Source organism: Amia ocellicauda, chromosome 7 (genome assembly GCF_036373705.1).
Source record: "Amia ocellicauda isolate fAmiCal2 chromosome 7, fAmiCal2.hap1, whole genome shotgun sequence".
In the NCBI taxonomy this organism is placed as follows: domain Eukaryota; kingdom Metazoa; phylum Chordata; class Actinopteri; order Amiiformes; family Amiidae; genus Amia; species Amia ocellicauda.
Window position 1 is genome coordinate 16,686,055 of NC_089856.1, and position 13,582 is coordinate 16,699,636.

Consider the following 13,582-nt stretch of genomic DNA (forward strand, 5'->3'; position numbering starts at 1 on the left):
TCCCCACATTGTTTGGATAGAGAAAGTGAGGAGTCCACATAGACTCTTAAGTCTTTCTCATGCATTACTTCATCTAGTTCTATTCCTCCCATAGTGTAATTATAGTGGACATTTTTGTTACCTGCATGTATTACCTTGCACTTGTCTGCCAGGTGTCAGCCCACAACTGAATATTATATTATAAGTCCCTTTGAAAGCCTGTGCTGCTGAGATTGTATCTGCTGAGCCACCTATTTTAGTATCATCTGCAAATTTGACAAGTTTGCTAACTATCCCAGAGTCCAGATCATTAATACAGATTAGAAAAAGCAAAGGCCCTAGTACTGATCCCTGTGGAACTCCACTAACAACCTCACTCCAGTTAGAAGCAACTCCTCTAATTGACACCCTCTGTTTCCTATACATCAACCAGTTCATAGTCTATCTACTTACATTATCCTGAATGCCTACAGCTTCCAATTTGAGGATCAGTCTTTGGTGTGGAACCTTATCAAAAGCTTTTTGAAAATATAAGTATATCATATCATATGCTTTCACATGATCCACAGCTGCAGTTGAGTGTTCGAAAAATTCCAATAAAGTAGGAAGATATGATCTGCCTCGTCTAAGCCCATGTTGACTATCTCCAAGAATATGGATTTCATTAAGATTCTCCTCTATTTTCTGTCTAATAATTTTCTCCAACATTTTACAGGTGATGCAGGTGAGACTGATTGGTCTGTAATTTCCTGGCTCAGTTTTGTTCCTCTTCTTGTGGATTGGTATATCATTTACTGTTTTCCAGTCAGTTGGCACATCCCCTGTTCTAAGTGTCTTTTGGAATATTTTAGTTAGCGGCCTATAAATAATTTCCCTAATTTCTTTAAGTACTTGGAGTAACAGATTGGGCCAGAGGAAGTGCATAGAGGGAACCTTCTCTCAGCATCAGAGAGCCAGAAGGAGTCTCCAGGGCCACTGTCCATCCAGAACCAGAACAGAGGCTGCTGGGCTCAGACTGAAGGGTGTGGGAGGTGGGGGTACACAGCTGGGGGTCTTTTGGCCCAGAAGCTTAATGCTAGTCTGGAGTTGCGGATGCTCCAGAGCTCCAGTGGGGTGGGAAGGCAGATACAGTAAAAACACATCTCAATCCACACTGCTGTCTTACTTCTTACTGGAATCAGACTCTGTGAAGGGGGTTCTTGCATCTAACACAAAGTTTTAGATTCCTTACGCATACCAATTGTAAAAGTGAAATTAATTACTTTTGCACAGTACTGCATGTATATTCAGCTGCACTTAGTCGCAATCAACACACAATTAACATTAATCAACATTTGATTAATATGCTTCCAGCTTACTTGGGCAATTTTACTTCAGATTAACTCATCTATTTGGTGCCAAGAAACAGGAAACAGAAAATAAAACCATTACAGCTAAATGCAGCATTTTGAAGAGCTCCGTTATGACCTGCCGCTAATACCCATATTTAGTGTTTTGTTTAGTTCAATTATATATTTATTTAGTCCCTCCTTCACTCTCAGGTGCAGCAGGGCAGTGACAGCTCGTCCCCCCCCCCACACACACACACACACACAGAGCGTCCCCTGTCACCTGTGTGGTGCTTGCTGATTAAATCAGTGGGGTGCTCCTGGTGAAAGGGACATAAAATAGGGAAAGGGAAGTAAAATGAATTATAATATGTATATAATCTTTAATAGCTGTACTCAGCTTTTGTCTTGTTAGAGGACAACCCATTCAAATGTGTTAAATTTAATTATTTTATAATTTATATTTTATAATAATAATGCGTATAATAATAATATATATATATATATATATATATATATATATATATATATATATATATATATATATATATATATATATTATTATAAAAAATGGGATTGGAAATCAACCTGGGACACTGAGAACTATTGTAAACCCACAGAAGCCAGGCCTGCCCTCCTGCCCCAGTGCAGCATGGGAATTGTAGACTCAGCACCCCCAACACTATGCCTATCCCATACACTGGCAATCTGAGGACTTGATGCAACTCAAATTTGAACCACAGAAAACTAAGTTTCCCTGGAGCATTTGCAGCCTTGCTTAGTTCAATACTGGCATGCCCTGCCCCGAATACAGTATGGGAATTGTAGTTCCAGGCCTCCCCACTCCAACATTCTGCCTATCCTGTACTCTGGCAATGTATTTGGGAGTACAGTGCTGTTTCATTCCATTTGAGAACTACACTTCCCATGAGCACTTGGAGCTGGGCTCCAATCAGAATTAGTCTACCCCTCAGTGCAACATGGGAATTTTAGTTCCAGCCTCAGCCCTCCCACCAACACTGCGCCTTTCCCATATACTGTCAAAGTGACTTGATGCAGCTAACATTTGCACCACAATGAACCACATTTCCTATGCGCACTCGTAGCCAAGTCTGGGGGTGGAGCCAGCCAGTCATTGTGCAACATGGGGATTGTTGTTCTGGCCTAGTCTGCTTGCACTACACTATTGTGTGACCTTACTGTACTTGCCCGTGGCTCTGCAGGGCACTCTGAGGGGCACCACAGTTGCATGACAGCAGGGGCAGACAGGGAGCGATTGCGCAGAGAGAGGGAGGGAGAGGAGGAGAGCTGAGGGGAAGGCTTGGGAAGAAAGAAGGGAGGGGTGGAGGGAGGATAGAGGGATGAAATGAACATGATAGATTAATGAGCATGACAAAGAATCATGATGATGATAATCATAATAATAATAATAATAATAATAATAATAATAATAATAAAATAATCATAAAAAAATAATGGAAATTAAAATAATAATATACATGACGATAATAATGACAATAACAATAACAATAATAATAATAATAATAATAATAATAATAATAATAATAATAATAATAATAATAATAATGTATAATGCAGGTTGACGCAGACTGTCTGGTTCAATATCCATTAATATAATTTAGAGTTAGTAATCGAAATTAGTATCAATCAGTATCTAGAGATCAATCTGTGTCTGTGTGTGTCTGTGTCTGTGTGTGTATGTGTCTCTTTGTGTGTGTGTGTCTGTGTGTGTGTGTATCTCAGTGTGTATGAATATACAGAGAAGTGTTTGCCAAAGTTTGACCAACACTGTGCCAATGGTCCATGTATATCAGTAAACATCAGTGTGTACATATCAGCTGCCATCAGCCAGCCAACGTCCTATCAACACTGCCCTCATTCCCTGGGTGTGGCTGCCTGTGTCTCATTAAACCACACCAGCATGCGTCAGGTGGCCAACATCCTGACAACGTTTATTCAACATTGCACCAAACGTGTCCCTAATTAATTCTTGATGAATTTACCATAATTATGATCAATCATTATATTTCTCTCTGTCTCTCCCTCATTGTTTCCCTCTCTCTCTCCATCTTTTCTTGTCTCTGTATTTGTGTCTCTCTGTCTCTCTCTGTGACTACCTGTCTTTCTCTCACTCTGTGCGTCACTTTCTCTCTGTGCGTCTCTCTGTGACACGCTCTTTCTGTCCCTCTCTCACTCTGTACTTCTCTATTTCACTGTCTCTCTCTCTCTCAATCTGTCCCTCTCTCACACTCTGTCCCTCTCTTTCTCTTTCCCTCTCCCTCTCTCCTCTCCCCCATGTTTGTGTTTCTTCCTCAGTCTTTCTGTCTCTGTAATCGTCTCATCCTTTCTCTCCCTCCTCTCCCTCTGTCCCTCTCTCTTTCTCCCTACCTCTATCCCTCCCTCTGTTTCCCACCACTGTTAACTGAAACTCGCCCCCCGACCCCAAAACAATGTCAGCCCAACGTACCTTTGCGAACATTGCCATCGGTGCCGCGGAACTCCCCTGTGCTGAGTAGGAAGCAAGCGCGGTCATGCTGGTATCTCTCTCTCCCTCCCCCTCCCCCTCCTCCCCCTCCTCCTCCTCCCCCTCCTCCCCCAGCCGGAGACTTCTCCTCTGGGGACAGTGCCTGGTCAATAGTTGGACAGTCCTCATTGGCCAGGGCGGCACTGGCTGCATCCCCATTCTGCTTCGAGTCTGGGGGAGAGGAAAGAGGGGGGAGCAGGAGAGGGAAGAGAGGGGGAGAGGGAGAGCAGAAGAGGAGGGTAAGGGGGCAGGAGAGGGAGAGAGAGTGATGTATAGTTCATGACAGATCAGTATAGTGCAGTACTAGAGTAAAATATAGCAGTGTAAAGTAGCACATTACAGTAATCAAATGTAGCACAGTGGTATAGTATACTAGTGCAATACAGTATAGTATTGTCCAGTACAATAGGAGATTGACCATCAGAACCCCACACCCACAAGGTGAAATAAGCTAATGAGCAGGGGGCGGGAGTCTAGGAGGGTGAGTAGGAAGGCCAAGCAGACTGGGAACTGCTGCAATTGGCTCCACGACGCAACAGGATACTCTCATTGATTCTGATTTCCTCCAATCAGTAGAGAACTGCAGATGCCCATTGCCCCATCACTACCACTCTCCCAGCAGCCCTCACTGCAGAAAGTTTTGTCTCAGCATCATCCTTCCTCAACAACCATCCCAGACAGTCAGTGTGTCCGCTCTTTCTGTGAGCTCTCTTTCTCCCCCTCCCTCTCTATAGTCATATAGTCTATAGAGTTTGAGTGTTTAAATAAAAAACTGTCTGACATACACTGACTATGTTACTCCATTGTCCCCAGATTTTTTTCTCTTGCATTAACCCCATCAGATTTGCGCAGGTTTATTGGGCAAGGGAAGCTCATTAGCACTGACCGCATTGAGGCCAATCAGCCAGTAATTAACAGCAACAGGAAAACCAACATGGAGCAATGCACACAGAATAATTATTTAAAATGTCTCAAAATAAACTAACATAAACATAAGCATGGGACTAAAGACAGGGAAGTCGGGAGAGATTGAGCAAATTAGACCAAGCAAGTGAAATAGAGGGAGAGGGGGAGAGAGAGAAAAAGAGAGAAAGGGGGAGAAAGAAAGGGAGAGAGAGAAAGCAGAAAGGGAGCGAGAGAGAGAAAGGGAGAGAGAGAGAGAGAGAGAGAGAGAAAGGGGGAGAGAGAGAGAGAGAGAGAGAGAGAGAGAGAGAGAGAGAGAGCAGAGAGAGTGCCACAGGCTTGTTCCCAGATGTTGGATTCAATGTGACTCTCCTCTCAGAAACAACCTTTAAACTGGAGGGATAGAGAGAGGGAGAGATGGAGGGATGGAGAGATGTGCACACTTATGAAAGATCAAGGGTCCTTTGTAAGCTCTATCTTTGGCTGAACAGGAGAGAAAATGGGGAGATGAAAATAATAATAAACCAATCAAATGAGAACTGGACAGTCAGGAGAGACAAAAGCAGATATGCAGAGCAGAGTCAGATTGGAACTGATCTCTCCACTCAACCATCAACCTCCTGAAGAAATTGCATTAAGGACAGGGAGGAGACAGCCTGTGAACTGACAGTGTTTAAAGAGACAGCCACCCCAGACCCCCTGATAACAGGCTGTGAACTGACAGTTTTTAAAGAGACTCTGCCCCAGACCCTCGGATGACAGCCTGTGAATTGACTGTGTAGCAGATCCCAAAAATATAGTTTAAATTAAAGTAAGATCAGCAACACCCATGCAGCCCCCCTCTCTCCCTCATCCTCTGTCTATCTCTCTCTTACCTGCTCGGTTGATCTCAATGATCTCTTCCTGAGCAAGAGGACAGTCTCCCCCTCCTCCCCCTCCTCCTCCTCCCAGGATGCCGCCCATTCCTCCTCCCCCTCCTCCTCCTCCGAGCACGTTCCCCAGAATCCTGTGGGGGGAGGCGGTGGCAGCGGCCAGGGCATCAGGCTTGCAGTAGTTGGGGGAGCCGGGCTGGGGGGCCCGTGGAATGTGTTTATTCTTCTTCTTGGGTAGCTTCTGCTTGGCCATAGCCAGCGAGTAGTACATGCCAAAGTTGTTCACGATGACGGGCACAGGCATGGCGATGGTCAGTACGCCGGCCAGGGCACAGAGCGCACCCACCAGCATGCCCGACCAGGTGACGGGGTACATGTCACCATAGCCCAGCGTGGTCATGGTGACCACAGCCCACCAGAACCCGATGGGGATGTTCTTGAAGTTGGTGTGGTTCGCAGCGGTGGGGTCACCTGGGTCGGCGCCGATGCGCTCAGCGTAGTAGATCATGGTAGCGAAGATGAGCACGCCCAGCGCCAGGAAGATGATCAGCAGTAGGAACTCATTGGTGCTGGCCCTCAGGGTGTGGCCCAGCACCCGCAGGCCCACGAAATGGCGGGTCAGCTTGAAGATACGCAGGATACGGACGAAGCGCACCACGCGCAGGAAGCCCAGAACGTCCTTGGCGGCCTTAGAGGAGAGCCCACTTAGGCCCACCTCCAGGTAGAAGGGCAGGATAGCCACAAAGTCGATGATGTTCAGGGAGCTCTTGATGAAATCCGTCTTGTTGGGGCAGAAGGTGATGCGCAGCAGGAACTCAATGGTGAACCAGATGACGCACATGCCCTCCACATAAGTCAACCAGGTGTCAGTCAGCACCTCAAAGACCACCTCCTCACGGGTCACGTTGCCCACGGTGACGTTCTCTGTGCGGTTAACGATGGTGTTGAAGGCCTGGTGCGTCTCCAGGCAGAAGGTGGTGATGGAGATAAGGATGAAGAAGAGCGAGCCAAATGCCACGTACTGCAGGAGGGGAGAGAGAGAGAGAGAGAGAGAGAAAGAGTTAGTATAATTGGAATATACACCGATCAGCCATAGCATTATGACCACCTGCCTAATATTGTGTAGGTCCCCCTTTTCCACCAAAACAGCCCTGACGCATCGAGGCATGGACTCTACTAGACTTCTGAAGGTGTTCTGTGGTATCTGGCACCAAGACGTGAGCAGCAGATCCTTTAAGTCCTGTAAGTTGCAAGGTGGGGCCTCCATGGATCGGACTTGTTTGTCCAGCACATCCCACAGATGCTTGATTGGGATCTGGGGAATTTGGAGGCCAAGTCAGCACCTTGAACTCGTGATTCATCAGACCAGGCCACCTTCTTCCATTGCTCCGTGGTCCAGTTCTGATGCTCACGTGCCATTGTAGGCGCATGGACAGGGGTCAGCATGGGCACCCTGACTGGTCTGCGGCTATGCAGCCCCATGACACCATTCTTTCAGAACCAGCATTAACTTTTTCAGCAATTTGAGCTGAATTCGTCTGTTGGATCGGACCACACGGGCCAGCTCCCCACGTGCATCAATGAGCCTTGGCCGCCCATGACCCTGTCGCCGGTTCACCCCTTTTCCTTCCTTGGACCACTTTTGATAGATACTGACCACTGCAGACTGGGAACACCCCACAAGAGCTGCAGTTTTGGAGATGCTCTGACCCAGTAGTCTAGCCATCACAATTTGGCCCTTGTCAAAGTCATTCAGAGCCTTACGCTTGCCCATTTTTCCTGCTTCTAACACATCAACTTTGAGGACAAAATGTTCACTTGCTGCCTAATATATTCCACCCACTGACAGGTGCCATGATAAAGAGATTATCAGTGTTATTCACTTCACCTGTCAGTGGTCATAATGTTATGGCTGATCAGTGTATATATAGTATAATTTAAGGGCTTGCTAACTAGACAGAGAGGTGGAGTGAGAGATAGAGATATTGACAGACTCAGTGACTGACTGACTGACTGACTGACTGACACACTGACTGAGACCCATATACAATACTATATAATTAACATTAAAGCCAACAGCAGGTTTAAGGACATTGAGAAGTTCACTGCATGTCCCAGGGTCAGCAGTAGGGTTTGTTGCCCTAGTACATTATGGGGATTGTAGTTGCCACAGACACACAGACTCCATGTACTGTACTACAGCATTGCACTCTGATTGGTAATCTACTGCACTGCAGTGATGGAATTGGCTTACTTGTTTTTTATTGTTTTGTTACTACATGTCCCATGAGGCCTTGCAGTTCTGTTCCAATGTTTGAAGTAGGATACCGTGCCCTAGAGCAGCATGGGAATTGTAGGTCCCCTGAATGCGGACTGAGTGAACCTCACAGACAGTTATAAACAATGGAGAGTATGACAGTGAGAGTGTATGAATGACTGAATGTTACAGTGACAGAGAGAGAGTGAGAGATGTAGTAGGATATTGTATTACATTATGTTGGCAGCAGTTGAATCATAAAGGAGGAAAGAGAGAGAAAGAGAAAGAGATGTATTACAGGTAAGAAACACTGATTGACTGGACACTAAAGTATATTTGCACTGCATTGCAAGAGAGAAGACGGCGGGGGGGTGGGGGGTGGGTTTGATGACATCGGAGAAAACAAAACAGCTACACAATCTGCCTCTGTCTGTCAGGGGTCCTGAAACAAATGGGATGCAAGATTGCGGTCGTCCACAAAAGTGCCTGATCAGGTCCCCAGGGAGAGAGGGGGAGCAAGAGAGAGAAGCAGTAAGGGAGGACATAGCACAGAAAGAGAGAGAGAGAGAGAGAGAGAGAGAGAGAGAGAGAGAGAGAGAGAGAGATTGTGGTGCAGGAGATGGAGGGAGGGGTAAATGGGAAACATACTACTGCAAACAAAGCACTTACCAGAGAAGGCGGGTGAGGAGAGGGAGAGAAAGGGGGGACTGCAGGGGGAAGATAGGAGAGAAGCCAATAAGAGTCTCTCTCTATCTCTAAGACAGCGATAATGCACTGCTAAAGTCAGTTAGTATGTTTGTGTGTCAGTTGGTCAGTCAGTCAGTTAGTAAGTGTATCAGTCAGTCAGTCAGTCAGTCAGTGTGTTAGTCAGTCTGGGTCCTATAGTATACTATAGTCCACACAGCGGTAGTAGATAAATACTGTAGACAGACATTGTATGTATACACTATACCTCTCTCTCTCTCTTTCTCCCTATATTCAATTTCCCAAACACATTTATCTCTAGTCCGCTAGTGACCTATTTCTGAATATACCGCAGTAGAGAATTTAACTATTTCTACCTCTCTCCTCTTTCTCTCTCTAAATCTCACTTTTTACACCCTCTTTCAAATAGAGTGCAGTCTATTGGTCCATCAGTAAGTGTGTCAGTAAGTCAGTGTCAGTCAGTGTGTCAGTCAGTCAGTCAGTCAGTCAGTCAGTCAGTGTGTCAATACGTTTTATTTAAAAACTTGTTAAAAACTGTTTTAAAAATAATGGCAATTAATACACTGACTGACACTAAAGTACAATAAACTGGAGAGAGAGAGAGAGAGAGAGAGAGAGAGAGAGAGAGAGAGAGAGAGAGAGAGAGAGAGAGAGAGTGTGTGAACAGACACACTTACTGGCTGGACTGACTATTGTACTGTATTACTACAGCCCCCTACTGTAACAGCCCTAATCTACTGCAATTGAAATACATTTCCCATAAGGCCACACTGCAATTAGAACTGTCACCACGAGAGACTGTGGTGCCCTGCTGCATCATGGGATCTGTAGTTCTATGCCTCTCCCCCAACATTGTAAGCAGTGTTGTACAAATAATTCCTTTGATGCACTGACAGCAGGAGATGCAAACTACATTTCCCATGAGGCTGCACTGTGTTCATACAGTGGCCTTGGGTGGCTGTGCTGCCCCCGTTGCATCATGGGATATGTAGTTCCAATAGCTGAAGCCACTGCAGTGAACAAACAGCCCCAGTGTAATGCAGCGTCTGATGCTGCAATGAGCTTGGTGCATTACTGTGTGTGTGAGAGAGAGGGAGGGGGAGAGAGGGGGAGGGATGGAGAGAGGGAGAAAGGTAGAGGGGAGGGAGAAGGGAGAGGGGAGGGAGATAGTGACAGAGGAAGGGAGGGAGAGGGAGAGAAGAGAGAGATGGACAGAGAGAGAGAGAGAGAGAGAGAGAGAGAGAGAGAGAGAGAGAGAGAGAGAGAGAAGGACAAACACTGCCCTCTAGGAGGAAAGAGTGGTTATGACTCTCTGCAGCAACTCCATGAAAAAAAGGGGAAATAATCTGCAGACACTAGACACTCTCTCAATCTCACCTCTCCCTTTTCCATCTCCTTCTCTCTCCCTGTATTGCATTAGAGTTTTAACCGTTACACTTATTCAACATCCAACACTGTAGCAGTCAGTCAGCAACTCAGTGTTACAATACGTCAGTTTCTCTAGCTTGAGTCAATCCTACATTTTCCAGCACTGTTTTGCTCCACTTGCCACTCATTTGTTCACTGGTGCATCCTGGGAAATGTAGTCTCTGGTTTCACTGAGAGCTGCCAAAAGGTGAAGTGTAGTTGGGTCTAAACACACCACACTGACAGAAGAAACACTGATGATTTTAAACAAAAAGCTGACCTGCCAACCTGTACACATTTTGCGTACCATGTACGCATTTTGATATCAAAGCAAGCTGGTACGCATTGTAACACCAAATTACACAAAAATAGGGCTGACGTTCTGCACACTTGCGGTTATTAACCCGATTGATTAAAACATTGAGCAGAACCAATCCAGGCTCGAAATATGGAAGATTGACAATTTCACACATCACTCTCCCAGGCTGGGAGGCAAGATCCCGCCTCCTGTCCCACACATTATCGCTCAATTGGCTCCTGCGAGCAGGACGCCCGGATGCAGAGCTGCGGCGCTGGGATGCAAGTCCAGTATTAATAGTCTTTGCTGAATGTATATTCGTTACACGTGAAATAAAGCATCTCAGTGTTTATACATTATAAAGCACTTAATCACTTGCAGTACATTTGCCAACTGATTAAAAAATTAGGAAGGGGGAGTCGATGAGGACCGAGAATATATCATGTTTATGTATGTGTGTGTGTGTGTGTGTGTGTGGACCGGTATGTGAAGAGCGCCATAGGTACAGTCACAGCAATGCAGAGAGTGGATTTCTCTAACAGTCCTCCCCCGAAGTTACGTCCTAATTTGGTTCCAAGACCGGCGACATGAGTCGATACCACATAAATCGAGACGCATGTTGAAGCAGAACTATCTCTACTCGAAACCATGGTGACAATTCGAGTAAACACTTATATTAACTGTTAACAAGTTATTAGATAGATGAGAAATTATTTCATTACAAGCACTTGTTAAATCGACAAGAGATCACTATAGTTTAACACAATTTATTTACACCACATATTACTCGTTCTCAACACAGTGTCCGCTCTGTCTCGCCCTCAAAAACACTGCGCAAGATCCTAGGAAACCTAATATACCGCAATTACACATGGAACATTAGAATACTGAACATGGAATGTACCGTAATTACTTGTGTAAAAGGAATATTACAAATACTGAAAATAAAAGCACCAACCGCAGAATGAAGCTCTGGGACTGATTTTGTATTAAGTTCACTGCTTATTGTATATAATTTTAGTGCCAGATACACTCATGAAATAGCCAGAAATGCCTGGCAAAGCCCCCTTGGAACCCCCACCAGGGCTTTGCCCATGGACCCCAAAGGGGGCCTTGGCAGCCCCCATACCCCTGGTCTAGTGCCTTTGGCACTCCTCTTCAGACCTTCTGACTTTCCAATCTCATGTCTGAGTGTTGGAAACAAAATTAACATGTGTGATGCCTTCTTGCAGCTATGCACAGGATAGCAAGGTTAGCTAGAACAAAAAGGCACTATTATTTTAGGTATCATTCGTTGATTGTGCTGCTGTTCAATTCATTTATTCATTAAATCATGTCTTTTTGTATTGAGAGCTAAAGTAAACAGCATTTGGCTACATATACTTATGTTTTCATTTAGCTACAGAGGCTCTATTTTTATTTATTAATAACTTACTTGCACTTTATATTGAGAAAATGTCTATCAGGGAGCATTATCCCAATACCAGGACACCAGGTTCATAAAAACAATGTAATTAAGGAATTGTTATTCGAAGTATATGCATACTGTGTTGTTTTCTGGTTGACAGGTTGAGGAATGTTGCCATACGCATGCAACAATTTTAAGTGTCTTTAGCTTACGCCACTGATGTGCTACTCCAAAAAAACATTCCAGGGTTGGCAGGTCTGAAAAAGTACATTTGCCATGAGCACACTGTCAAATCATTAGTATTTACTTGTTGTTACTGTTTCTTCATATTTCTATATTTGTACTATTTTACCTTGTTATAGTGTTAAAATGTATTTTTATGTAATTGCGTTTTGTTTCTGCAAAGTTAATAATTTTTTATACATTCATTTAATAACAAAAACAAACAGGCAAATCATTTGTTTGAAAAATAATACAAAATTGTTTATGTTATGTATTGTTTTTGATTTATTGATTGTTATAAATAGTGCACAGTTCTTTGTGTTTTCTTCTTGGTAAAGCATTTTTGCACTTTTTTGCAATTCACACCCCCACTCTCTCAGAGTGTCCTCTTTTTTGAAAGTTCAGATATGGTAACTGTGTAGTATTGCACATCATAGTATTACAGTAGTACAGTATAGAGTAGTAGAGTATAGTATTTCAGTGTAGTACAGTACTGAGTAGTAGGATATAGTATTACAGTGTCATACAGTGTAGAGTAGTATAGTATTACAGTGTAGTACAGTGTAGAGTAGTGATACAGTGTAGAGTAGTATAGTATTACAGTGTAATACAGTGTAGAGTAGTGGAGTATAGTATTACAGTAGTACAGTATAGAGCAGTATAGTATTACAGTGTAATACAGAGTGGAGTAGTAAAGTATAGCATTACAGTGTAGTACAATGTAGAATAGTAGAGTATAGTATTACAGTGTAGTACAGGATAGAGAAGTAGAGTACAGTATTACAGTGTAGTACAGGATACAGTAGTAGAGTATAGTATTACAGTTTAGTACAGAGTAGAGTAGTAAAGTATAGTATTACAGTGTAGTACAGAGTAGAATAGTAGAGTTTAGTATTCAAGTGTAGTATGGGGTAGAGAAGTAGACAATAGTATTACAGTGTAGTACAGGATAGAGTAGCAGAGTATAGTATTACAGCATTACAGGGTAGAGTAGTAGAGTGTAGTATTACAGTGTAGTAGAGTGTGGAGTAGCAGAGTATATTATTTCAGTGTAGTACAGTGTAGAGTAGAAGATTGTAGTTTTACAGTAGAAGAGTGTAGAGTAGTAGAGTATAGTATTACAATATAGTAGAGTCTAGTCATGAAATGTAGTACAGTGCAGTATAGTGAATTGCTGTAGAATATGGCATTACAATGTATAACAGTATTGTATAGTGTAGGGTAGTATACTGCAGTATAGCATTACATAGGACATTGTAGCATTGTTATATATTATGCTACAGTACAGCAGGGGTCTCCAGCCCTGGGCCTGGAGATCTACATCACAGCTGTCTCTCTCTACAGTACAGTGTCTATCTACGGTGTCTGTCTGCAGTGCTTGTCTGCAGTGCTGGCAGACAGATTCATCAAAAGCTATAACACTAATAATAATATGGAATCATTTTAGCATAGGGCACAACAGTACAGTACAGAATAATACCACAGGATCATACAAAACAGTTTAGAACAATATAGTGCAGGACAGCACAGAACTTGATAGTACAGAATGAATCACTGATTGACTGACACTGACTGACTGGCTCACAGACTGACTGACTCACAGACTGACTGACTCACAGACTGACACTGCACACAAGGGGACATTAACAGAGGGAGAG

General features: G+C 43.9%; 1 protein-coding gene across 1 annotated transcript in view; it reads right to left on the reverse strand.

The window, feature by feature from the left end:
* kcnc3a (potassium voltage-gated channel, Shaw-related subfamily, member 3a) overlaps positions 1-13,582 on the reverse strand; it is a 49,306-nt gene that overhangs the window by 25,156 nt on the left and 10,568 nt on the right. Inside the window, exons 2-3 of the mRNA XM_066708760.1 lie at positions 5,631-6,648; positions 3,796-4,023 (exon numbers count right to left, since the gene is read on the reverse strand). Coding sequence (XP_066564857.1) covers positions 3,796-4,023; positions 5,631-6,648 — 1,246 coding nt within the window. The remainder of the gene's footprint in view (positions 1-3,795; positions 4,024-5,630; positions 6,649-13,582) is intronic.